The 26,178-nt window shown below is 39.2% G+C and overlaps 2 protein-coding genes across 7 annotated transcripts in view; one reads left to right on the plus strand and one right to left on the minus strand.

Annotated features, from left to right (window-relative positions):
- The window catches only part of TTC13 (tetratricopeptide repeat domain 13), a 42,108-nt gene extending 41,870 nt beyond the window's left edge, over nucleotides 1–238 (minus strand). For both annotated transcript variants that reach the window (XM_010562682.1, XM_010562681.1), the window contains exon 1: nucleotides 12–238. In XM_010562682.1, the coding sequence (XP_010560984.1) occupies nucleotides 12–231 (220 nt within the window). In that variant the 5' untranslated portion in view covers nucleotides 232–238. The remainder of the gene's footprint in view (nucleotides 1–11) is intronic.
- Nucleotides 239–424: 186 nt separating this feature from the next.
- ARV1 (ARV1 homolog (S. cerevisiae)) lies at nucleotides 425–21,254 on the plus strand. Of its 5 annotated transcripts, none has more exons than XR_774064.1 (6): nucleotides 425–568; nucleotides 10,126–10,245; nucleotides 11,933–12,086; nucleotides 13,347–13,571; nucleotides 14,051–15,250; nucleotides 21,230–21,254. XR_774064.1 is itself a non-coding variant. In XM_010562683.1 (5 exons), the coding sequence occupies exons 1-5, from the start codon at nucleotides 470–472 to the stop codon at nucleotides 14,155–14,157; spliced, it is 705 nt and encodes a 234-aa protein (XP_010560985.1). In that variant the 5' UTR covers nucleotides 425–469; the 3' UTR covers nucleotides 14,158–16,486. The 5 variants fall into 5 exon arrangements, 2 of the variants coding, with proteins under 2 accessions (XP_010560985.1, XP_010560986.1); XR_774063.1 differs by lacking the exon at nucleotides 21,230–21,254 and having other exon boundaries at nucleotides 14,051–14,654; nucleotides 15,085–16,486; XR_774062.1 differs by lacking the exon at nucleotides 21,230–21,254 and adding an exon at nucleotides 15,857–15,868 and having other exon boundaries at nucleotides 14,051–15,599.
- The last annotated feature ends 4,924 nt before the right edge of the window (nucleotides 21,255–26,178 follow it).

A 26,178-nucleotide genomic window follows, 5' to 3' on the forward strand; every position in this document is an offset into this window, starting at 1 on the left:
CCCCGACTCACCGCACTCGGCCGAGTACGGCTCTGCCCACTCCCCCGCCGAGGCGCAGCCCCCCGCCGGGCCCTGGCGCTGCCGGTGCAGCTCCTGCTGGAGAAGGGACAAGGCCGGGTACTGCTCGGTCAAGGCCAGCGCGGCCCGGGCCAGGGCCAGGACGGCCAGCGGCACCCATAGTCCCCTCACGGCCCCGGCGCCGCCGGCAGGTGCCATCTTCCCAGGGCGCATGCGCACCGCTTCCGCCTCGGCCGGGGACAGCGGGGGCCCAACGGGACCGGCGGGGAGGAGGCCGCCGCCGCGCTGCCCCCTGGGACATGGAGTTCCGCTCCGGCGCCCCCTGGCCGATGGCGCTGGCGGCAGAAAACTACAACTCCCGGAATGCACCGCGACGCGGCTCCACCCCCTCCCCAACGCTGAAGCGAGGCGGTTTGAAGCGCTGACAGGCCGGGGCGTTCTCCGGCGTGCCATGGCGGCGCTTGGCGCCTACCGCTGCATCGAATGCAACAGGGAAGCGGCCGAGCTGTACAGGGACTACCAGCGCGGCGTGCTCCGCATCTCCATCTGCGTGAGTGGGGGCGGCGGGAACGGGGGAGCCGGGCGGTGGGCGAGGGAGGCCGGAAGGGAGGGAAGGGGTGTAAGTGAGGGGCTGCGACGTCAGCAGGCGGCGGCAACGTGGTGGCGTGCCCGCCTGGCCCCGCCCCGTCGGCACGCCCCGCGCGGCGGAAGCTCCGCCCGCTGCCTGCCTCGCGCCTTGGCCCGCGGCGCGCGTGGCCCTGGGTGTTGCCTTCGCCGCGCTTCCGGGCGCCATTTCCTCCGGTTCCTCGAGGGTACCTGTGTGGTAGCGCTGTCCCGGTTGGCCTGCGGCGGGCCTGTCGCTGTGCTCCCTGGCTTTTACTCCCTGAAAGGCAGATCTGAGCGTGGCTGCGTGGGTAGACAACTTCAGCGCGGCTGGGAAAGTGCTGGATCTAAATGTCAGGTTTTGACTGATGATTATTCAATGTACATGCGAGGACTGCTGTATTACTTACCCAGCTGCAGTGGTTGTACTTTCCAAAATGGTACCAGCATGTTCTACATTGTTTACTGCTCTCCCCTCCCACTCTGCCTCTCACAGAGTTCATTCTTTTTCATGGTGTTTTCATAATGTTAAAATAACTTTATTCTCTAATAGTGTCTCCTGCGTTTTCTTGGAGATTTTGCAGCTGCAGCAAAAAACATTTAAAGCACTGTTTTCAACTATTTCTAAAGCACTGTTTTCAGTTTTTGATACACTTTATGTAGCCTTGTCACCTAGTTTTGACTTTTTTTTTTTCATAGCGTGTCAAAAAATGGATCACTTGGCACCCTGTATTTCAGGGTGGGGAAAAAAAACTTTGGAATGGAGGGATCTGCAAATACATCTTGACTAAGCCTTTGATTTTATATGTGATTGATTCACAATATCCTGTATGCTTCTTATAAATTTGGGAAACCTTGTGCTTGAAGCAATTGTTGAATATTTTGTAGGGAATTAGTTGTGTATCATTCAGACTTCCTCTGTGGTTGTTTCCCCTAGTTTTGTAGCCCTTGGCATTTTCAGAATGCTGATAGAAGGTGGGTTGATTTACTAACCAGGAAGCTATAAACATAACAGGTGACCAGAAAGCTCTGTATGAAACCTGTGATGAATTCCTTTATGGGTTTATAACTTTGAGTCATTCAAGCATTCCTTAGATCAAAAATAGAGATCATAGGCAACCAGATCGTAGTGGTCTGTGGCCAGTTTGTATCTGGGGAAATGGCAGTTAGCTCAGGCTGAAAGATGTACATGTTAGATCTCAGCTTCTGTTATCAACAAGAGGCTGTGAAAACAAGATACGTACAAATTACTGATCATAGTAGAAAAAGCTGATTCACATCCTTCTCTGTTCCCAGCCCAGCAGTCAGTTAAAATGGCTTGTTGCTGTAGAGCATAAACCAGCTGAAAGTGTACACAAAAATCTCTGCAGACATTCCAGAAATTGGAGAGATCAGCAGTTTTCTTAGGTAAAAGACAAAGTAATAGAGATTGATTTCTGCTGGCTTTAGACATGCACACTGCAAGGAGAAATTGATTTTTAGTTGCATATTGTGTTAGTATAATGTGTCATGTTTAGTAGTGGATATGGACTACATCAAATCATTGGTAGTCAAATAGTGTAGTCAAAATTCATCATTGATACATCATAAAAATGTAAATGGTTTTCCCTGGAGCTCTTTCATGTGGAGCTTTGAACTCTTCTTTGAAATCAAGGACAAGTTGGATTCAAAAGGACAAGTATAAAGTTTATGCCTGCAGCCATATCACATAAGATTTAGCGCATGTTGTAAACCCAGGTCATCAATTATGGTTATTAATTTGGCTATGATAATCTCTAAGGCAAACTGGGAGCCAGTAGATGGCACTCAGTCCTCTTAGCATTTAACCATTTGAGGACCATAGATCCTGGTCTTCCAGAGCTGTGCCATCCCACGTAGAATCAAAGACTGAAGTCCCAGTTGCTGTGTTCATCACAAACGCCAAACTCTTACCAAAACAGTAAAGAACAGAGTAAAAGAAAGAGCAAAGAATCACATGTTCCTAGCAAATTGGAATTCTGTCCACCTTTCTTCATGCAGGTCCAGATCGGTACCATTTTTCACTTACTCCTACCAGGCTGTTTCCTCTGTCTGTATTGTGGGTTACCAGGGTTCAGTTTCAGTCTTAGTCCTAGTTGCTCTTATGTGGTGCATGTCATATCATCTCTAAGCCTTTCTCTCCATTTCTGGCCACCCAGGAAGTGCTGAGAGTAGGAGTGGTCCACAGGAGGAACAGGCAATACGAAGCACATCAGTAAAAAACATGTTAGCTCATGGTTTATAAAGTGGAGATGAGAATGTTAGAAGATTGCCAAATCAAAAGATTTCTTCAATTGAACTATCTGAATTCAGCTTTATCTGCATATTGCAGGAAAGCACTGCTGTTGTCTCCAGCTACCAAGACCTCATGGTTTCTAATAGGGCAATTCTTGGTTTACTTTTTCCTTTTCATTTGCAAGGATAGTTTTGTGACTGCACTAAACCTGTGCAGGCATTCTACTCCATGCAGGCAATGCTGTGTTCCTGCCAGAGACCTGAAAAGTTGGTCAGCATCGTGCTACTGGCAACAAAAAAACGGTTAAGTACAGAATGTCCTTTGATACCCTTCACAAACTTTCACGAGCAGTGTTACAATGAGTTAGTCAGTGTTATGAATCATCTTGACCTGAAAATAATGATAGCTTTAAAGTCTTCTCCACTTCAGAAAACACAAAGGTCCCACTTACCAGTGTGAAACATCATTTATACCAGGTATTTATAAAACTTAACAGTGTAGGCCTCTAAAAACTTAGGAAAAGCTGAAGTTATTTAAGAAAAATTGGAAGTCTGAGGTGAGATTAGAAGGTGTGATCACCCAGCCTGAGAACAGTTTTAATCTATCTTTGTGGAATTAGAGCATTGAGTACTGCTACTCCATTGTAGCTTAAGAGAGAAAAAGTGAAAAGTACATAGAAAGATTGTATAGTGATACTTGAAGTGAGGCCAATGGACATTGTCTAGATAATTCTTTTGTTAAAAAGCTTTGGGATAATTGTGTTTCATTGCCATTTTCAAGTAGTACATGAAAATACTGACACATTAAGGAAAACCCCCCCCAACAACCCAACATTTGTTCCACGTGATGTGTAATATAAAGGGCCCCAGAAAATTAGGAACAAGCAGAACATTGCCAAGATCGTCACTGTTTTATACGGACCTACAGACCTGCCCTAATCCTAGTTTAAACTTATCCTTGATAAATTAATAAATCTGCATCTAAAAGGTCTTTGCCATTCTTGGGATGTTACTGTCATTCAACACCTTTCAGAACATCATCTTGAGGTTGAAGAATCTAAGTTCTCCCAACAGTCTGTCTATTTGTACATTTATTTTTAGGATGTGTTTAACCTGATCTGGGCATGATTTTCAGGTTGAAGATTTAAATTTGAATGCCTAAGCAAAATACCATGTGTCTGTATTCTCTTATTAATCTGTTGAAGAGAAGAATGGATTTTTTCCAGAGGCAAATACTAAAAGGTTCCATTAGGGAACATCTGTTTCCAGCCCACAATATTAGAGTACAGTTTTGGAAATTCAGCCTAATATTCATGGTGCTGCTTCAGTTTAGTTCCTGCAGCATTTGTTACTGCTCTTAAGATAATTAAAAGTGTCTTTGAGCTCCATATTGTAATTTTAATGTGGGCAAACATTAAAGACCTCACAAGCGTTACTATCCACTCTAGAAATAAATTTGCAAAGGATACTGCAGAACCTAAAGATAGCTTCTTCTGTCAAACGTAGAAGTCCACACAGTACCATAAAACTCGGGATGGAAAGGTCATGTCTTTTGTTAAGAGCTCTGCAAGGTGGCTAACTGCCACAAATTCTTCAAGTTCTGTAACTTTTTTTTCATCTGCTTTGTTTAATGAAGGCCACTTTCAGCAGAAGCCTAGCCCAGACCTCTGGTATTGCGCATTCCTTCTTGCTTGAGATTTGCATTTAGTGAATGAACCTTTTTCTCATCCTGCGTATATTCTGCTGTGGAAGTGCCTTTATGAGAGACAGGTGGACTATTGCTCCTTAAAAAGAACTTAAAGCTACTCAAAATGGATAATAAAACTCTGAGGAAACTCACCTCCTCAGGGAGACCTGTTCAGTGTGCTTTTTCTTCAGCATGATAACTGGGGGGGTGGCGGGAGGTGTGGGGGGGTGTGCAGGCATGTTAGGATTGCCTCCAATGAAGGTGACTTCTGGTGGTCACTTTGCAACTCATGGGGCTGGTTCTAGTCCTATGCTGTGAACATACTGATGTTTTCCCAATTCCGAACCAGAAGCAATGGTGAAAGTAAGCCTAGGTGGTTCTTTATAGTGATTTTTGTTAATTATTTTGAGATCCTTAAAACGTAAATGATCTGTAAATAATACAGCAGATCTTCACTGAATATATTACGAACCAACCATTGACAACAGTAACAAAAAATACCGTTCAGATAGCATTGCCACTATAGCATTAATGCTATAGGGGAAAAAAAACCACATTTGGCTAACCTGGAATAAATTCTGCAGTCAAACTGCAATGAATATAAAAGAAAATTAGCAAACTTGACTTATTAAAAAATAGAACGAAAAACATGTAGGTTTTTTTTTATTTGGTTTTAAATTTCATATATGGTTATGTGTTTAAAAATAAAGTTTTAAAGATGTTAATCATTCCAAACCCTAACAAAGGGAAAGAAATTATTCATTACAATATGTAGAGCTCAGTCAGGATCCCCCTTGTGTTTTGTAATAAGGAAGCCAAATTGCCTGAGCAGTGCACACTTCATTTATCTTTTCTGCAATTAAAAAATAATTGAAAAGCTCTTTTATTGCAGCAAGGCAGAGAGAGTGTAAATGCTTTGAATGTGAAGCATTTATGTGGCAAGGTAAAGAATCTGTCAAGAGTACAAAGATCATCCTGGAAAACAAAGTATGTTATTGTTCTTATTTACATAACTCAGATCTGCAGACCAACTCACTACTGGAAATGTATCATACAGGAAAAATTATAAAACAATATTTTAAATTTCAGTTTTCTGAAATGGAATGCATCTGAAACTGGGCTGTTTTGTTTTTCAGCTTATTATGACACTTAGCCACATCCCTAATAAAGAACCCGTTCCTGAAAGCAGCACAGCTAATTACGTTTTATTGCTTAAGGGTGCAACTGGGATTAAGGGCATTCTCGGAAAATGATGGGTCTGTGTTAGTTTGCCCTATGAACCTATGTAAGTGGACCTATGTGCATGTTGAAGCTATGTAAATGTTGTTAAAATTTGCTGTACATGTAGTCCAGCAAAAGACTGTAGCTTAATTTTGCTAAACTCCAAACCCTGGGGAAAGGAATACTAAAATGAGGCTGTTTTAGTGGTGTTTCTAATGACCAGAGATTTGCAAACATATTCCTGATGTGGTTTTCATGGTATTTTTAGTTCAGGATGAAGCTTGGTAATTCACTTTGTATTTTCATTTTCTGCTGTGTCCTATGGCTTCCTCTTCAAGAACATTTCCCCCTTCTACCACCCACATCCCAAAATACTTTTACTTAAAAATTCAGTTATGTTTTAATGTTGGAGAGAGCACTCTAAAAAAGTCATGTTCATATACTTTAGGAACTTTGCCCTTCAGTGACAGTAGGTATTTCCTCAAATATTTATACACTGTATTTTATTTGGCATATGTTTGTGAACTGCATGAACAAAGAAGATGTATGTCTTTTGGGTAGTGTTTATAAAAGGCTGATAAACATGCAGTCTGAATTAACATTTCAGTATTTCTTTTGTCTTATTTAACACAACCAAGATGTTAAAACAGATGTTACTTTCCTTAACGGTTTTGGATTGCTTTGATCAGAAAGAATCTGATACACTACACTACAAAGAACATGGTTGTACTAGCTTTTGAAGATTTCTTTTTTTTCTTAGAGCTGCCTTTGCTCATTTTTTGAAAATATATTTTTTTTAAATAACTAAGCAAATTTCAAAGTTATGAAAGTGGAAGTTTTTGGGGGTTTTTTTTTGAAACAACAGACAAGCATAGTCAAATGTTCCTAAGTATTTGATTAGTCAAACAATTCCTAAACTAACACCATTTAAATTCATTAGAATATTGAAATAGATTGAACACCCTTTTTTAGGGGAGCACAGTATCTATTGGAATTCTGTGTGTCAGTATCAAACATTCATAATTTTCCTTAAATTTACCAATTTGGAAGAAGATATGTAAATAGAATTTATGGTGTCAAGCTTGACCTTTCTCTTCTGCAACATAATCTGAAAGTACCTTTTAATCAAAGTAATGTCTGTTTTTTCATGGAAAGATGCCAGTTATTTCCTGTTTCTGATGTCAATTACATATTTAAGGAAGAAATTAAAAGCTAGTTAAAAACAGAGAGAAATCCAGTTACTTCTTTCTGTCATTTTAGAACTGGTTATGGTAACTGAGGCATTTCTTCGAGAAAGCCCAAAGAAGATTGAAAAAGCTTGGTTTTGTTAAAGATGTGCCGCCTTCAGTCATACTGAACAGGCCATTGACTACTGCTGTGCAGAACTGCAGTTGGTAATGAGACCTGAGCACCAGTTTTGTAGCTCACTCTAAACTGCCTGACTAAAATCTTAAAAGGAAGCGTGTAAGCAGTTCTCTGTAATAGCTGAGCTGCTCATACTGATCTTCTCTGAAAGTGTTAGTGATTATTGATGTCCGTACAGTTATATCACTTCAACTAGATAAAGCCATCTAGTTAACCCTATGTGTGATTAAACTGCATTAACCGTTGTTTGCATTGATTTTGCTGAAGTCAGGCTCTAGTCACAGGTTTCCTTCCTAGGCATTTAAGGCTAGTGTCAGATGTTTTAGCAGTACAGCTGGAAAAAATAACAAAAAAGCCAGATACGGAGAAAATTTCATCTTAGAGGGTCTATTAATTCTGTAATGTTCTCATGGTATAGCAAGTGTCATCTTCATTTTGTCCAGTTAGTCTATATAGGCAGTGCACATGCAAGTCTTTTGCAGTAAGGTGGTTTGCCGGTGTCACAAGTCACTGAGTTAACTCACGCTGGCTAGGTCACTGGCTGGGTAAGCACAGAAGACTTTTCCTTCACACGGTTGAGACTCAAATAGAAATAAAATATATTAAGAATAGGGCTCTTGTCTAGCTCCAGAAGACAGGCAGGGGTGTGGGGGTGTGCGTATGTAAAAACATCTGCAGAAGATTTGGTTGTAGCTGCCAGAAGCTGTGGAGCAGAAGACCCATTCTTATGGATAACACCACTATATGTGTATTCATTGGTAGCAGTCTCCTTACATTCCTGCAGTAGAATTTCTGTATCATTGGTTTTGCCTGGAGGGTTGGTCTGATATATTTTAATTGTCTAAAATTCATGTCAGCTGTCAGTGAAAATTTTTCAGTACCTCTTAACTGCAAGTTTTTTGATCGGTGTTTGGTTGGGACCCTCCATTTGAAAAGATCATTCTTTACTCTTCTTAGAAAGATTTTTGACCCTGGTCAAAAAATGTTCTGTTGTAGGGAAATTTGAGAGCATAATAAATCCTGGGGTATGTAGGATATCCTTCATCAAACCTTTATGACACCCATTGTTTTCAAGAGTAATCTTTTGTATGTGCTTGTCCAGTGCTTGTGTGAATAAGCCTATTAAAAACAAAAAAGTTTTCCTGTGCTACATCAACCCAGAGATTTGACATATGTAAATTACCACCTATAAGAATATCTGTTCATGATTTCACTGTAGAAAGAAATGAAGCAAGACACTGCCTTTAATTATAGTTGCAATTTCTTTTTCACGCTATTAAATCCTGTAGCTGTGGTCTTCTTTTAATTATGTCCTTTCTTCCATCTTGCTTACTTTAATTTTAGACCTATCAAACTGTTGGTTAATTGAGTCAATTTTTGCATTCATTACCTCTAGCTTGTGTACTGTCATACACAGTATTTTCTTTTCTAATCCAAATGAGTTTGTTGGGCTTTTTCTTGAGTTGGACCAAGAAACACTGATTAGTGCCAGTGACAGTCCATAGACACTCTATTCAATTTATGCATTTGTTTGGATGTTTTTCTTGATACGGATGTTGGACTTTTGAGACAATTTGCTAGTTAAATTTTGCATTCTCAAATTCTCCAATAATAATTCTGGTAAATAACAAGGCCTTTTAACTTTGGACACAAGGAATCCCTATAAAATTGAAAAAAAATTTTTGTTCTTTCCTGGGAGTTTGTCTGTAGGTGTGTGGTGTCTAATTCTGCATTTTTGACTATTGCAGCATTTCAGAAAGCTGTGTGCATAGATTTCTCTTCTGGCAGTGCACAGCCATGCACTCATTAAAATGGAAATAGAGATTGTTTCTATGACTGTTCTGCTCTGAGCATGGCAGCTAATGTGAAGGCCCAGGGGAGCAGGATTAGCTGAGGACAGGTTGGAGGAAACAAGTAGCTGAACTGGAGGATCGGCAGCAGGAGAAAGCTGACCTGCAAGCAAGCACCCTCCTATAAGTGCGTTTGTTTGAGCTGAAGTGGTTGCTGTCATCAACTGCTGCTGCTCCTCAGCTCTCTGCTAGAAGTTATTTCCCCCTCAGGTCTGATAGGTGAGCCTTTTGTAAGACTGTTATTTAACCATCCTGTTCACAGCTAGTATAATAGCCTTTTTTTAGCCCTTCTCATTTCTCCAGTCAAGGAGTGGTCACCCATGCAGGTAAGTCAATAAATCTGAAGGGGGTTGATGACAACGCAGTTCCCAGTGGTCAGGGTGAAATAACCTCTCTAGTAGGCACAGCAGGAACCAGTAGATGTATTGGAGAAGTGATGGTCTAGTGTCTTACCACTGTTTAGTAGTAACTTCTGACTCTGGCTATATCTGTGCGTGAAAACTACATTACCAGTATCCTGTATATATTGGTGTTTGGTCAATAATGGAAAATCAGTTCAAACACCTGGACAGTTTACCAGTACAGAAGAACAATGCAAGAGCAAAAAACATTTACTGTCTTCTTGAAAGGAAGAAAAAGGTAGAATATGAGGATAAAGCATCTCTGAAAAGAAGGAAATGATAGAAGAAATTAATTTTCTTTCCAAAAAATACCAGAAAAACCCTAAAATACCCAGTAGATGAGCCATGATCAGTTAACCTTTAACAAGATACTGGTGCATTTCTTGAGTCTTGCAAAGGTAGTTTGCTTTTTTGCATCTGCAGTGCACAAAATGATAACTACATCCTTGCATAGTTTATTATCTGTGTTAATCTGAAGCCTGTAAAAATCAATAATGTATCTTTATGCTTTACAAGGGAAGTCTGTGTGTCAACTGTAGTGTCAAGGGAGGGGAAGCAGTTTTTCTGGATGGATTGAAAACCTATTGAAAATGAAGATTACATTAAGGAAAGACTAGTAAGAATTTAATAGCTGGTTTGGATTTATGCAGTTGTGCTAAGATTAGAGGAACATTTAATAAACTCTTGCTTTTTTTTCCCCTAATTTTTGTTATTTTGTGACTTTCAGAAATCCTGCCAGAAACCTGTGGACAAATACATTGAGTATGATCCTGTTATCATCTTGATTAATGCTATTTTATGTAAAGCACAAGCATACAGGCACATTCTTTTCAATACAAAGATAAATGTAAGTTGCTATGCCTCCACCCTGTGACTTTTTTTGGTTAAAGATATGTTTAGATTTGGCAAGTTGATTGTAACAGTTGTAAAATTTTGGAGACTGTTCTTCTCCTGCTCTTCCACAGGTTCCAGCAAGCTGAACCAGTTATATCATGAACAGAACACATGAAATCTAAAACTACAGCTGTTACTAAGAAAGTTACTGTCTCCACAGTAGTGATGCCACAATATCAGCAAATACAGCAGTCATCTAACACGTTAAAGAGGAGAGAAGGATCTGTGTGGAACTGTTCATGCAGTTTTCTACACCTTCTAATTTGCCTGTCATGTTAATTGATGTTAAAAGGATGATGTGCTAAACTACATTGGAAGAGAAAGATCTAATTTCAAATTAATTTCCAAATTAAGTTTTTGTTGGAAACAATTCTTTCTGAAATGAGCTGTGGTAGTATAACATACCATATTGACAACGCTATGCCAATTAAAACTGTACTAATTTCTCATGAGTTTCTTCCTGAGTAATTAACCATGCGCTCAAAACTATAGCAAAAGATAATGGCTTTCACATGAAGCGTTGTTGATGCAGAGTAACGTGGTCAATTTAGTTGTGCTGGCCAGGCTGGAGTGTAGAGTTGTATCTTTTCTGACAGAATTCCATCTTTTTACTTTATGGATTGATTTCCCAGGAGAGGGAAGCTAATCTAGAGCAAACTAGGCAAGCATAAGCATATGCTGTGTTCATGTTGATACTTCTTAGCCAGTCCAGTGTTCAGCAGCGTAGATAAACATACTCGCCTCATCTTTCAAGCATAAATCTGACTAAAGGATTTTTAATTAATTCCATGCTTCTGGAGACTGGTAATGATGTTTTCCATGAAGCTTCAGGAAGAACTATTCCATCTGTGGAAATTTCATCTATTCAAATAAATTGAGTTGAATTTTAAACTGGCTTAGCCTGTGCATGTACGTGCAGTTGGCATAACTAGTTACTAATGGCAAAAGTAGAATCCACACACAGAAATTGCACTGGTTCATTTAAATCTGTATAAAATCAGAATTCACCCCACATACACACTGGCTTATAGGCTGTTTAATGTGGAAATATGCTAACTATGGGCCCTCACGACCTCATTTTTGCAGTTTTTAAGTTTTGTTTGGCTGTATTGCTCCATTTATTTTTGGTACCTTACCCTCATCTGAACTATTTTTGGTATAACTACACTACCAGTTTCTTCTAATGGAGATTGTCCCAGGGAAAAAGAGAAACAAGGCTATTTAAACTAGTTCATTGAATGGAGTAGTTGCCCTTAAACTGAAATTTTTGATAGTATAATTCTACTAGCTACGGCACAATTTTGTTTTTATATTCCTAACTGAAACAGCATTCCCAGTTTTAAAAAAGTATAGAGCAGGCTTTAGAAACCACATTTATATACCTTCTTCTGTATGGAACTGTTCATGCAGTTTTCTATACCCTCTAATTTGCCTATCATGTTGATTGACGTTAAAAGCATGATGTGCTAATCTAGTGGCTGAACAGAAGCAATTTGCTTATATTTCTAAACAAAAATAATAAACCTACAGAGGTCATTTGTGTAGAGATGTTGAAATGTATTTTAAATACCAATTTCATACTAATGCTTTAATTTATGCTGATTTAATACTAATGCTTTTATTATTCTTTCATTTACCAGATTCATGGGAAGCTCTGCATATTTTGTTTGCTCTGTGAAGCTTATCTCAGGTGGTTGCAACTACAGGATTCAAGCCAAAATATAGATCCTGATGACTTAATCAGATATGCCAAGGAATGGGATTTTTATAGAATGTTTGGTATAGCTTCTTTAGGTAAGATAGATGATTAGTTCATGTCACTATCTACTCTTTAAGCATTGAATAACTTTATGAGTCTTTCAGCAACCCCATATTCCAAAAATTAATACAGAATGGATGTCATGTCCAACTCAGTATGGTTAAACGATTATACACATACTCTCTAGTTTGCCTTCATTTAATGCAAATGCATATTTTGATCCTGAGTACAGTTCAGACCGATATGATCAGCATTAGATATCAAAATATTGAAAAGTGGCAGTATTCAGAAATCTTTGTCTGAATCCATTTACATAGTTTGAAGACCAATGTGGAGCTCAGCCTTATTCCATATTTTATGTTGATTTCAAGGTTTATTATTCATTAAGGCGATACAACATTAAGGATGATCCTTACAGAAGTAAACAATAATTGGGAAAAGCTGTATCTGTTGGTTTGTATTTTTTTAATGAATACACAAAAATACAGAGCAGTGTCATTACTGGTAACGAGTGAATACATTTGAAGGCAAAGGAGGGGTTTTGTTTTATTTTGGATAATACTTTTATTCTCATACATTTTCTGTTGATAGTGTTTAAATCAAGCCCGCAGACTAAAACTAGCATTTCCCTTAGACATTCAGAGTTTAACTTAAGTAAGTCATTTGTTGTCTAATGTTGGTTGAAGTAGGTTTTCATAACGTGTCAGTAAAAATATTGGAACTCATTCTTCAGTAGTAATTCATCTATTACAGTTGTCGTGAGAGTTGCTTTGACATGTGCATTAATTCCAGTGTTACACAGGAACAAGGTGTCAAAAAAAGTCTAATATCTCAATGATGTTTTCACCGTAGTGTTCTTTCTCATGCTGGATGGAAAGAGTTCCTTGCTGATGACCTTTTCAAAGAAGACAAGTATTGATTTTGTTTTACAGGCTAACAGACAGCTGAAAAAAACCTCTCCTTTTGTTAAAAAAGGAAAGGTAAAGAGGTTCTTATGCTAAACTTCCTGTGCTGTATTGTGTCAGAAATTACAAGTATGACAATCCTACAGATAGAATTCTGTAATAGAATTATTCTGAATGTCATGATACTGAATTAGTTTAAGTAAGTAATAGTAATATTTGCCTATTAAAATGAACACAGGAGATAGAGGACATGTTCATATTTGTGTCTGTCTTTTAAATAGCAGTGACTCAGTTGCATTTGGGACATGTCATTTCACTGAAATTCATCCAAAAAAGGACTTGATTTTGGCGCTTCATTCTCTCTTTCCAACTCCTCTTATTTCCTCTTAGAACAAACTTCATTTTTGGTTGGCATTTTTATTACCTTATGGTGGATGAGACCTAAAATGCTGAAAACAAAGTCTGACTTCATTTTACTTCTCAAAGCACTGCTGTTGTCCAGCTATGGAAAGCTTTTGCTAATTCCAGCTGTTATTTGGGAACATGACTACACACCTGTGTGCCTTGCGTTTATAAAAGTGTTTGTCTTGATATCAAACTCTCAGGCAATTAGAGGTATGTTTTTGCTTTTTTTATTACTACTTTATTTGTACAGGGTGTGTGTGAGAGAATGCAGCTGTTATAGAAGTCACTATTATTGTTGTTGTTACATTTTTTAATCGCAGATATGAAATAGCTCTAGCTTGAAACTGTTATTTAGACTTCAATAGAAAGTGAATGAAACAAAGCACTTCATTAAAAAAAGAAAAAGCACCTCTTATCTCACCATCATCTCTGTATATGCTGTATTATATCTATCAGATCCATCAGTTAGAATTTTAGATAACTCATCATGGATCATTGAAACATAAAATAGAATTCTTTGTGTCTCTGGAAAATGAAAATTTCATGGTAATTTTATGCATGGCTTTGGAATGCAGACTTTGAACAGATTTGTGTGATTTCTTATACATACAAACTAATATGAATTCTCACGTGGTTTCTATGATCTTCTTAAATGGTAAGTGATAATTTTGTTCTGTTTTCTTTTGCAGTTACATTGAACTTGAACCGACTGCTCCCTTGGTTGGCCATCGTCTTTGGATTAATTTTGGAAAATGGTGTGGTGTGCTCGTTCCAGAAAATGGGATGGGATGTTTGAAACGTCAGCCCAGATCTGAAGAAATACCAACAACATGACGATCATTTTCTGAGAATGATCTCTGCCAGCAGGCTCCAAAGACACTATTTTCATAGTGATAAAGAAGGTGATAGATAACAAAAACTTGCATTAGTGGTGAGCATAGACAGCTCTAGGAAGAGTTAAAATGAGAAGCTTCAGAAGTTTGGCTATTTAATGTGGTGAGCCATAAAACTTCAGCCTTAGCTTGTTTATTTTCCCATTAAAAAATATGAATGTGTCACTATCCTAATAAGCTTTATAAATCTGGCTGCATAGCTATGGCTGTAACAAAAAAGGTACACTGAAAAAATTCAGCAGTGCTACCAATCACTGCGTTTTGGCAGGAAGAGGAGGATGAATTGTTCCCTTAAGAGGAAGATATTAAAAAAAAATGTAAAAGCCAGAATTGATATTTCTGCAAAAACAGATTTTCAAAGAGAGAAGTGAACATGTGCAAACAGTTTATTAGAGAAAAGGTAAGTATTGCAGAGTAAAACTACAGTGGGAAAATGCTCTGGAATGTTTATGTAATAATCCAAAACAATAAAATATCTAGTTCTAGAGTAATCTCTAGGAACTATAGTTCTAACTAGCTTGAAATTTTATGTGATCTCATAAATCCTACTGCTTTATTCTGAAAGCTGAAAAGAGAGTGGGAGGACTCTGATCCCCAGCATACACAGTTGTTTGGGATACCGCTTCTTCTGCATTTAATGTTAAGCCACATCCCCCACACCCAGCCCTCATCTGGCAGCAGGTTTAGTGGAAGCAAAAAGTGAAGTATGAGGCTGCTCAGCAATACAGTAGTACTTGTTAAAAAAAAACCAAACAAACAACCCACAACCAGATGTTTAGGCCTAAATTAGTGATGAAACATTTATAGAAGTTCTGTACCTTTTTCCCCAGCAGGCAAAGAGAGGGCTAGATGGCCCACAAAGAAACTTGCAGAATTGGTTTCTGTAGACAGTAATTGGGACACGAACCTACTTCTTTTGTGCAGACCAGTTTCCTTTACATTCCATCCAACGTTTAATTCTCCTGCTTCAGTTCTGGAAGGCTCTACTATCTATAGGTACTACTGCCATTTTTCATTTTCATCAGATGCCATCTCCTATCCATGTTTTGCAAAATGCATCAAATAACATTTTGCAACATCTTCAATTCCAAACAGGCTTAGAATAAGTCTAGCTTATGACCACAGAAGACATCAGACATGTTTGTCTGATGCAACTAACTGCCCATGCCACGGTTAAGTTACTTGGGTCAGAAAAACAAATGGTTGCTGATTCTGGCTGACACCACTCATGTGCCATTTGTGTTACACTTTACACGAGCATGTAGCAAAGGTGAAAAAAAACAAATTGCAACCTCTTTAAGTACATGAGACTCTTTAACACTGCAACTGCTCCAGCAAGCACATAGTATATGAGGGATCCACCTTGCTACTGGTGTGAATCAGTGGCCAGACAATTGAGTGCAGGTGTGCAGTTGCTCACAGGCTGAGCAGCAGCCTTGGCAACACAGTACATAGAACATGCGTTGCTTTACATAATTAGATTTGGGGAGATAATCCGCCCCCAAAAGCTTTTTTAAAAACAGTATGTTGCCAAAGGTTCTTTGAGTAGTGCTCATCTTCCTCCTACAAGACCAGCACACGGCATTGCAACAGAGAATGCAGGTTGAGAAGGTGCACAGGGAAAGAGCAGTAGATCTTTTAGAAAAGCTTCAGGGATGCTGGTCTGGCCTGCTTTCATTTTCTTCCTGTCACCACTGTCACTGGTTTCAGTCTAAAGGCTGAGTGGAGTACCTTTAAATGTGACTATCGCAAGGGGAAGATTTTGCATTACATGTAATGTAAATATTACCTTGTCAGCAGGAAAACCATGAATATAACATATATAAATTTTGCTTTGGGACAGTTTTCTTAAAGTTTATTTTGAATTTAAAATAATTGATCTCAGGACATTGTGTGAGTTTTATTCAGAAGACCTAGAATGGACATGAACACATTCTAAAAGAAGAAATGTTTATCTATTGTGTCATATATGCCAATAACATATCAGTTATGCACTCTGTAATGCTACGAGGAGCCACCACTGTCCTTATGCAACTTTGAGGATGGAGAAGAAAATCAAGAGCTACAGAGCTGTGGAATGAAAACAGGTGTTGTACAGGTTTTCAGTCTTCAGAAGCATTGTTATTGTCTAGTAATGTAGGACATTCTGCCTTGTGTGGTTTTATGGCTACTCATTTACCAGAACTAATATGACAAATACACCAATATTGTGTAAATGTAGGGGGAGCTTAAGGATGCCCAAGGCCAGGGGCTGGGGGGGGGGGCAGGTGTATGTGCGTTTTTTATGCCTTTGGAAAAGGGTTCCATGTGGTGCTTCAGAGAGAACTGAGACTATTTTAAGGTCCTGACTGTTTAAAACAGTCATCTCTCTCTCACTTATATTCCTTTTTGTCTTTTGAGCAACTCTTCCTTCATAAACTATTTGTAATGAAACAGTCATCTGTGCTGGAAGATGTATGACAAATAGCCTGCCCTTTCTGTATATCTTCAGTTCCTTCATTAACTTATGGGAAAGGATTTACTTGGGTTAAAAATATAACAGCCTGCAAATGAAGCCACATAAACTCTTCGAGTTTTGCTTGGAATCAAAAGGGATATCATGGCATATGGAGCAAATTCCAGAATTCTGTTGGATGAAACGCACAGAAGAACCACTGATGTTATTCAGACTTGGGTTGAGCAATGGTTTAGTGATTGCGTAGTGGGAGCTGGGAACTTTAACTGGGTCCATAGGTCAGGTAACAAGTATTTAGAAATTATTCTGTACAAAATTGGAGAATTAGAGTATAAGCTAGGAAGGGTTAAAAGAGAATGTAGGTGTCAGGCAGACTTCTACAAAAATAGGAGTTGAGAAGACTATAAAAACTAGGGGTAGAATCTCAAAAAAACATTAGCATGTAAGAAAAGATGCAGTATAGATGAGTATGAGTGTATGATTAAGCAAATATATGAACGTCCCACTCCTAAGTTTTCAAAGGATGAATATGAAGGAAGAATATTATTTATTGTACACATTTTTCTAATAGTCGAAGTGATAACATGAAATGGCAAAGGATGTCTTCCAAGCAGTAAAGTCTGTGGGTTTCCCTAGAAAAGTTACTGATAACCTCATTACTTAAGTGGTTTGCACTTCATCCTTGAAAATACATTTTTATAAGCAGAATTACCAGTTGTACAGAGATAGAATTAGTCACTGTGCATAGGAAGAGCTGTGCAACAGCAGAGCTTTTCCCTTCATTCTGCAATAGTGTGTGTTGCATTAGGTTTTGCTGGTGGAGGCAAGGGCTACTACCCTTGTGACCTCGTGCAAGTACAGACAAGCGAGTCCTTTCTTCCACGACAAGTCATATCTCAGGCATATAAACTACCATTTGTTAGCCCAGTCTTCACCGAACTGAAAGTAAAATAGGACATCTGCACTGGAAAACTATTAGCAGCTGATTTCTCATAAAACAAGAAAGCCATTGTTTTTCAGGAGCTTGCATGCTTTTGCAATCCATCAGCTCTCCTCCAGCTGGGTCGTGTTAAGCACCACAGTGCCATCTGGAGTTGAAAAGCAAAGCACTATTGTTTCCAAAACTGGAAGGAACTAAAAGCACTAGAAAGACATATTCTTTGATTAATTTTTGTTTTGTAAAGTCACAAATTCAAGCTTTGAAAATTAACATTCATTTTCAGTTTGGAGAAATGTTAGCGTGAAGTTAGTGAAAAACAGGTCACAAAATACTTGTTTTGGTGACTTGATATCAAGGCCAATTCATCAATATATGCACCATGAAAGCTATAAAATGCAAATTATTTTAGCATGGCATCTCTTCAAGACGTAAACAGTCCTGCAAACTGGGATTATTCTGAGTAGCCTCGCTGAGATCAGAGAAAATTCTTGTGGCAAAAGACATAGTGAATGCATTCCTCCACTGCTAAAATTCAATAGGAATTTTGTTGCTGAATTGATTTGAAACCCAGTTTACTGCAGTTAGAATTTGCAGGAAGCTGCACATAACAGGACTCCCTGTTTTCTCTCCTGCCTCTTATAATGCTGTTCTGACCTTCTTAGTCTTTCCAATAATGCTTACTATATTACTGAGGTGGCTAGAAAGAAGATCTGAGCATGAGGAGCTTTGTAAAATCTTTTCCCTAAATTTATAAAGCTCTTTTGAGCCTTGTCTAGATAAACGGCAGGTCTGCAAAGCATCTAGAAAATACTGGCAATGATGTTTTAATTGCTATTCATTAGGATAATAGGTACTGTGGGGTGGTTTTTTCCTGGGTAAAAATGTGGTTTAAATTCCTTTACATAGTAGCGTAAGAGTGTGAACTCATACAGTTTGTACATGTGCTGGCTGCTGCAGAAATAAATCCAGATGACCCCCATAATTTCTTATACTCTCTAACCATAATTCTGAGTACATTTTTAGGCAAAAGAACTGTTGTCCATAAGCTGCACAGAATTGCCTGCCATAGCTACTTGAGCAGAGGAGTGGGGACCTGAATTAAGACCTGAATCCTAATCCTGGCTATAAGGCTGACTGACTAGTGCTGTGACCTTGAGCAAGTCATATATGTGGCTCTATAAAATGGTTGTACCTCCACCATTACAGGATTTGGGGGAGGATTAATTTGTTCATGTCTGCTTAAAAAGATGAAAAGTATTAAGTCCTCTCAGCTGCAGGTTGTTGGGAGTTGGTCAACACCATGAATGTCAGATGTTGAAACACGTGCCAGGACCCAGAGAGTGTGAATATAGAAGGTGACACGTTTAAAGTCTTCATTATGTTATGGGAAGCTTTAATTCTGGCCCTTGCTGGCATACAGTTCTATAACATACATATCTGAAGACTTTTAGGAGTATATACAGCAAACTGTGAATCCCTTATTGTGAATTTTAAGTTATTCCAGCTGCTGTGTACCAGAATAAATCTGAAATTAGTTAAAAAACTTGGAGGGGAGGGAGTTGGCACATTAACTGATCTTACTTTCAGCTGTCTCAAAGGAAAATTAAGGTATCTTATTTGACAGTTTGAGGCTTTGAGGTAAAAAAGCACAGGTAAGTCTTGCATAAAAATTGTTTTTTTAAAAAACATTACAAACCATTGATATCTTTTCAGTAAATGAATCCACAAACACTGCACAAACTTAAACAAGAAAACAAAGTCTCAACAACACAGAAGTGCTTCTACTCACCTTGCACTCTCTTCTCAGAACTGCTAATTCACTCTGTAAGCGTCTGTGGATGTTACCTTTATAGTGATTCCCTGCCACACATGCTGTAGCGCATCCGATGCTGTCATACATGCATCACTCCTAAACTTTGATCCCTTCTTTGGTCTCACTTCACTTCCAGTATAAAGCTTTGGTTCTAACCTTCAAAGCCACTGATGTATCATGGGTTGGCTACAGCAGAGATAGCATCTCTTTCTCTCAATAGGACTACAGCGTTCTTTTGATCACCAGAAATCAAAAGCTAAGAAAAGTGCAATAATAACTAGGAAGAAAACATTCTCCATCGAGAGCATCCACTGCATAATAAAGTGCCACATACCAGCACCAGAAAAAATGGCTTGGACTTTGCAGGACAGGGAGCAAAAGTGAATGCATCACTTTGAGCATACTGCTTATCAATTTTTTAAACAACAGGAATCTCTGTTTCCCTTTGAGGACATTTCTCCTACTTAATAGTGTGGAAATGGCAAGTGGGTTGCACAGCAAGGAAAACACAATTCATCTCTTACTCATTCCATCCTGGGAGAGAGCAAAATGAAAATAAGACAGTGCTGATTAGTGAAGAATTTTTTCAGCAAGGGTGGACAGATTATTCAAAACCTTTCCTTTGGAAAAGCAAATTAACTTTGCTGTCCATGAACACAATGGTAGCTATTTGTTTCTTTACATAACCACATGACAAGACTTAGTTTGTATTAAAACTCACGTCTTTTCCAACTTTATTTTATCCTTCTTTCATTTTAAGTGGATTTTTCCTTAAAAACTTTCCTGCTCAATTGAATTGTTCAATTTATCTAAATGATGCGTGTGTGTGTGTAGATGGGGAGAGAGGGAAGGTCAATCCTATTCTTACAGCCCATGCATTTTGTGCCTTATCTACGTATGAGATTGTGCAGCTTCTGACCATATAAAGGCCCTGCGCTGAAAGAAAAGGCCACCTGGGAGAAAGGCACCTTATCCCCACAATAGTTTTGACTATTGTGCAACGGGACAGATTGTATCAATGTCAAAAAAAAAAAAAAAAGTCACGTACTTGATAAAACAGCATCAGAAACATGTACAGATCATGTCTCCCTTCCCTCACTGTTAGTCATCTGCTTTCATTTAAAAAAACGCCAGCCTGGTGATGCTAATCTAATTCAGCTGCAGGAGCGCTTTGACAGAAAGTTCAGCAAGGTGTTTTTAATCCTCTACAACACGTTCTGCTAGAGGACGGCAGAAGAGGAACCCCTCACGTGCAGATCCTTCCTCGCTGTAACGGTGGGGTGGAAGGTGCCATCTGCCATTTCATGGCATTATATGGGAAAGTGCTGGCTCCTCTAAACTCCCAGCAGCTGCTCCCGAGGGCTCAGCTCTTTGTCCTGTCTGAGCTGACAGCTGCCCCTGCCACTGCTGATGGGAAGAATTTTATTTATTTTTTTTTTTACAGAATCAGATGGGGCTAGAAGTGAACTCAGAAGTCATCTGGTCCTTCAGCCCTCAGGGTGGATGGGTACTCTTGACAGATGTTCTCACTGGCAGAGTGAGATCCAGGCTCTGAGACACTAAAGCTAAGCCTCCTTTCCTAAATTAGGAGACCTGTCAGCTCTTACTGCTTGCAGTGGCTGTTGGATGCCCAGCTGCTTTTCAACTGTGACCATTTATTCAAGCAATACAATTTTGTGAAAATACAAGATTTTATCTGAGGAACCCATTGTGAACATGGTGGCTTGATCTTTTAGTAAGTTTGTGTTCTCTACTTTTATTCTCCAGGTTGCATGCTTCCAATTCCCTGCTACCCCCTGCAACAGCCTTGCTAAGCCAGCAACGTGAAAATCCATCAGACAGAATCCTTGGCTGTCAGACTGTAAAGCATTTAAGACTTATAAATAAATAAGGCAGCCTGTACCTCTTCAGATCTACTACAAGCTCCGTGTGAGGACTTACACATTGGGTCACACACAGTTAAGTTGAAACAAAAATACGATCATTGCCTACAAGTGAAAGCATTTAATTCAGAGAATGAGAGAACAGGCATGGTGAATTGAGATCGCTCTTCCTGGAGAATAAACGCATCTGTACAAACTCCCTGCTAATTTGCAAAAGAAATTGTAGTGTAAATTTCCATAGTCGGCACACTTTTAAGCAGACGCTCTTACAAATTAATGTCTGCAGTAATAGTGAGATATGCTTGGCTTCTCTAATACTGATTGACGTATTCTGTCTGTACACACCTGCATTTGAAAGCATAGAAAAGATTTTTATTCTCTGTGAGAAGAAGTGACATTGAAAGCAGAGAACAGTGCTACATTTGCAACAGAAACAGAAAGGACTTTCTGAATGACTGGCTAGTGATAAGTGGCATAGAGGAAAAAAGTCCCATTGTGTAACCACATAAAGCACTGGAGACAAGACAAATCTATTTACATATGAAAACTCGGACCTCAAGCAAATCCTACGGAAAAGGACATGAGACAGGATAAATACATAAAACAGAATTCCTTCTTCCCCACCGCAAATTTCTACCTCTCTCATTTATCATTAAATTTTAATCCTTTATGCAAGCGCAATGACTGTGCTGTGACAGTCCCCAAAATACACTAGACCTTTGTTCATAAATGTCTTTCCTCTTCTAAAAATGCACACAGAGAAAGGTATAAGTTATATAGGAATAGGTGCTAAATATTCAATTTCTCTCTACAGGTTATATTCTATGATGCAAGGTATTTAAGGAAATACTTCTTCAATTTGAGCAACATGACCAAGTATCAGTCAGAAAGAACAAGGGTAATTCAAAGATACAAGCCAAGATTGTTATTATTTGTACAATAGTAAACAGAAGAAAAAGGAATATTGAGACTCTTAAGAGAATATAGACATGCTGTGTTCATACAGGATAAAAACAAAATGGTAACAGGACTTCAATATTCTAGTGCTATGAGAAATTAATTCTCACTCTGATTTGATGTATTATTTTTCTTTCAGCTGATTCTGATAAAATGTTCGTCCCTTATACCAAACAACTATTTTAATATTTCAGTAGTTTATCTTTTGTGTAATGTAGCATATAAAAAATAATTTTATTCCATGATAGGAACTGCCTATGATGTTACTTAGTAGTAATGGAACAAGTTAGAAATGTGGTCCTGTTCAAGCTTGTACTTTACCTGTTCAAAACTTTGCATCGCTCCTTGTTAATTCACCTCTGCATGCCCTGCTTGAACTTCCCAATATCTTAAGCAACCCTGACAAAATTGTAGGCCGTGAGGGCTTTCAATACAAATAATTAGTGCTACAGGTTTCTGTTAAATTCCAGATTCAGTTAAACTGAAGACATTGTAAAGGGTTGAGAGGAAAAAATAACTAAATGTACTGTCCCTGTCATCCAGGTGCTTTTATAACTGAAGTAACGACCTTATGATGTTGCCTTTTTGTAAGTGATTTAAAAGGTTCTGCTGTTTGACCAGTCAGAAGGGTTTAAGCAAGAGCTGGTAGGGCTCAGACAGGCAACTTTATTGTTTGTGACAGTGCCTGGTATCCTGAGCCAAAATGAGCTCTCAAACTCTTACTCGTGCATCTGGCCAGATAATCACAGGGACGTTTCTGACCCGTGGAAGAAATGCTTGTGATTTCTGAAAGAGAATAGCACTGCAGGGAGGATTGGACTACTTCTGCTAACATGAATTTAAGGCAGTGGTTTGACACAGGATTGAACCCTCTATACACTAACAATTCTAAACAGCCTGGTTCAGTCACATTTTTTTTAAATTCTAATAATCCACGATTTGCATGGGATTTCTCCTCTCATTTGAAGTTGAGGAATTCTCAAAGATTACATTCTCTTGAAGACATTATCTTAATAATGTCTTAGCATGAATGCCTTTAAAACCCATGGCAAAAGTTCAGTGCAGAGTTGGAATAGTCACAAGCATGAGTATTTCAATAGCAAATGGGTTTGTCTCTTTAAATTGCATACCAACCTTATCTGAAAAATGTAAATTCTACTGCTAAAAAGCACATTCCTCTGAAATCAGATGTGGGGTTCATTACTCAGGGCTGGTTGTTTCCACATTCATCTAATGACTCTTCCTGAACAGAAAGTCTGAAAGGGAGCCAAAAAAGTAAGGCAAACAGACTTCTGCAGTGAATATTCATCCCCTCCAAAGTTCCTCTGTCATTTAAAAACAAATGGCCAAACTCACTGCTGGTCATCTGGAATAAGAACTCCCTCCTAATCCTACTGCTTCCTTACAAGGCATAATTGCCGCGCAAGCTGCAGGCACCAGTCCAGCACACATCGAGCCTCACCTAAGGTTTAATCCATCACATCTGTCCTGGAGCACATCTGGGTTCTGTGGGGCCTCCGCTGCTCTTCCAGACAACCTCAGCTCAGGAGAGTTTGTCACCGTGTCCGCACAGTTCCCCCAGGTTCTTTGAGCCGGGGCAGAAGCTAGTCCTCGCAGCAGACCCTGGACATTCGCAAAGCTAGCTGTGCAGTTGGAGTTGCCAGGATCATAGAACAGCCAGTTAGGAAGCTTTAGCATGTAGTTTAGGAGCTTTGAAACTGCCAGAAAATGTTAAAATCAATATAAGATGACTCTGCAAATACAACAGAGCTTTTAAGTAGTTTGCTAAGAAAACAAACAAGCTATTTCCTTGGGTCATGCAGCATTGTCTAGAGTTAAATTTAGGAGCTTCAAATAAACCAAAGATAACAATGGATGGAAAAATGTACTTCTGAGGAGTTGTTTTCTGAGAAAATGCATGTAGCATATGAAAAGGAATACGAAGCTCAAACTGCTGTGGTAATGTATCCTCTACAGGCAGGCATCACGAAAACAGGAGTAAATTCTTTCGAAGTGGCTGAGGGAAACAAAGCTGCATGTTGGAGAAGAAAAGACCTGTTGATAGGGTTCCCTTTGGCATGTACCCGATTAATCCTCCAATTTCACATTCCTCCCCAGTGGTCAGCTGAGCGACAGAGTGGGGGAATTAGTTCCCCTTGCCCTCAGAACAACCTAATTCCTCAAGCAAGATGAATGGCTTTAGCTAGGCAGCAAGGCAAACAAAAAAAAAAAAAAAGTGTTCTTTCCAGTTAAGCAAAACTGTGTACCTGCAACAAATGACTGTATCATTAAAAATACATGACAAGTAGCATATACCCAGACTCTAAAACAGGTTGGAAAAGGACATGAAAAATCCCCCAAGCTGTCAGCAGCAGAACTAATGAAACATGGGATCTTAAACAACTTGTGTCCCGGGACCTCAGCGTCTCCTTCCAAACTGCATGAAGCTCCATCCTCCAGAAACTGTGACATCCCTCACCACAACACTCAACCCTCCCAGCATCCCATTTAGTCTCAAAGGCAACACCTGGGGTCTTCCCTGGGACCCGCCCTGTATCCCCAGTTTTCATCCTCACTCGCTAAAAGATGTGCTGAAGACCCTCCACCTCCTTCCCACACCACCCACTGGCACCCAGCACCATGGAAGATACGGCACGTCCCCTGGCTGCTGCAGAGCTGCCAGCAGCCGGGTCACCCCCCAGCTTTTGCTTTCTGGATGCTGGGTGCCCAAACAGAAATTAAAACCTGAGTTTTACCTGTCATCCTGTCTGTGGAAGCAGCAGAAAGTCTCTCCCCTCCTCCAGCTGCTAATTTTCACAAGGTTTGTAAACACAGAGCAACTTTCCAACTTCTATCCTATCAGACATGGTTTATAGCAAACAGACTGACAGAACATGCATGGACAGAGTCATTGCATAAGCTTTGTTTCCTTAGGAACTTGACTAAATATGAGGCAAAACCTTAGGTTTGTAAAGAAGTACTAAGTGGATCAACTTTCTTATAGAGATGCTGGGGGCTTTGCTACTGTCTTTGTTGCATTTAAGATTTTGCAGACTGTATTATTTACAAGAAAATGTAAATATAATTTTAAAAAAATTATTTTAGAGGGTCATGCAAAATTATTTGGTTACCTACGATTAGGAACTAAATCAATTACAAATACTGTAATAATAGTAATTTTTGCCTAATCCTTCCCTTAGTCTTCCAGTTTCATGTGACTACACTAAATTTTGTATTAAAAACTCAACTTTAGTGAGCATCCAAGTCCAAGCTACCCATAAACAGTGCAATTTTGCCCTACTTTTACTGGAAAACTCTTTCTTTGAAGCAACACTGATCTTTTTTACAAGTTATTCAAATGACCGCCTACTGCGTTTCACTGCGTTACAAAGTATTACCTTTGAAAACGTTTGTAGTGTGTATTTGAACACCTCTTATATCTTAGTATAGGTACCATGCAGCTCTTCCACAGTCTTGGAAATACAAGAGACCAAGCAGCAGTTCTGATTTCAGGAAAAAGATCCCTCCTTCCATGTCCCTCCGCACTAAAATCAATAGGGCTGACAGTGAATTCACCAGGAGCTGAAGCTGAACCTAAATGCTCATCTGTTGTAGGTGCCAGGGCATCAGCCACCCATTTTTTATGACACCCGCTTTCTCCAGAGTGCGGCACCTCTTCCAGACTCCTCTCTTTTTGTAGACTAAGAACATTTCCAAGGGACTAGACTGTAATATAATTATGATCGTATGACTCTTGCAGTTGTCATAGCAATAAAATGAGGGTGGTATGTTGTTAAAAGAAAAAAAATCTTCAAATATAGGTAGCACAGACCTAATACTTCCTTATTTCCAACTGTTTTACCATATTTGTAGGCC

The sequence above is a fragment of the Haliaeetus leucocephalus genome, unplaced genomic scaffold (genome assembly GCF_000737465.1).
Source record: "Haliaeetus leucocephalus isolate CR32 unplaced genomic scaffold, Haliaeetus_leucocephalus-4.0 Scaffold162, whole genome shotgun sequence".
In the NCBI taxonomy this organism is placed as follows: domain Eukaryota; kingdom Metazoa; phylum Chordata; class Aves; order Accipitriformes; family Accipitridae; genus Haliaeetus; species Haliaeetus leucocephalus.

Excerpts from the sequence above, each read along its gene's own strand:
- ARV1 (XM_010562683.1), top strand. The coding sequence starts at position 470 with ATGGCGGCGCTTGGCGCCTACCGCTGCATCGAATGCAACAGGGAAGCG. Across the intron at positions 569-10,125 it reads TGCTCCGCATCTCCATCTGC|AAATCCTGCCAGAAACCTGT; the intron begins GTGAGTGGGGGC and ends TGTGACTTTCAG. Across the intron at positions 10,246-11,932 it reads TTTTCAATACAAAGATAAAT|ATTCATGGGAAGCTCTGCAT; the intron begins GTAAGTTGCTAT and ends TTCATTTACCAG.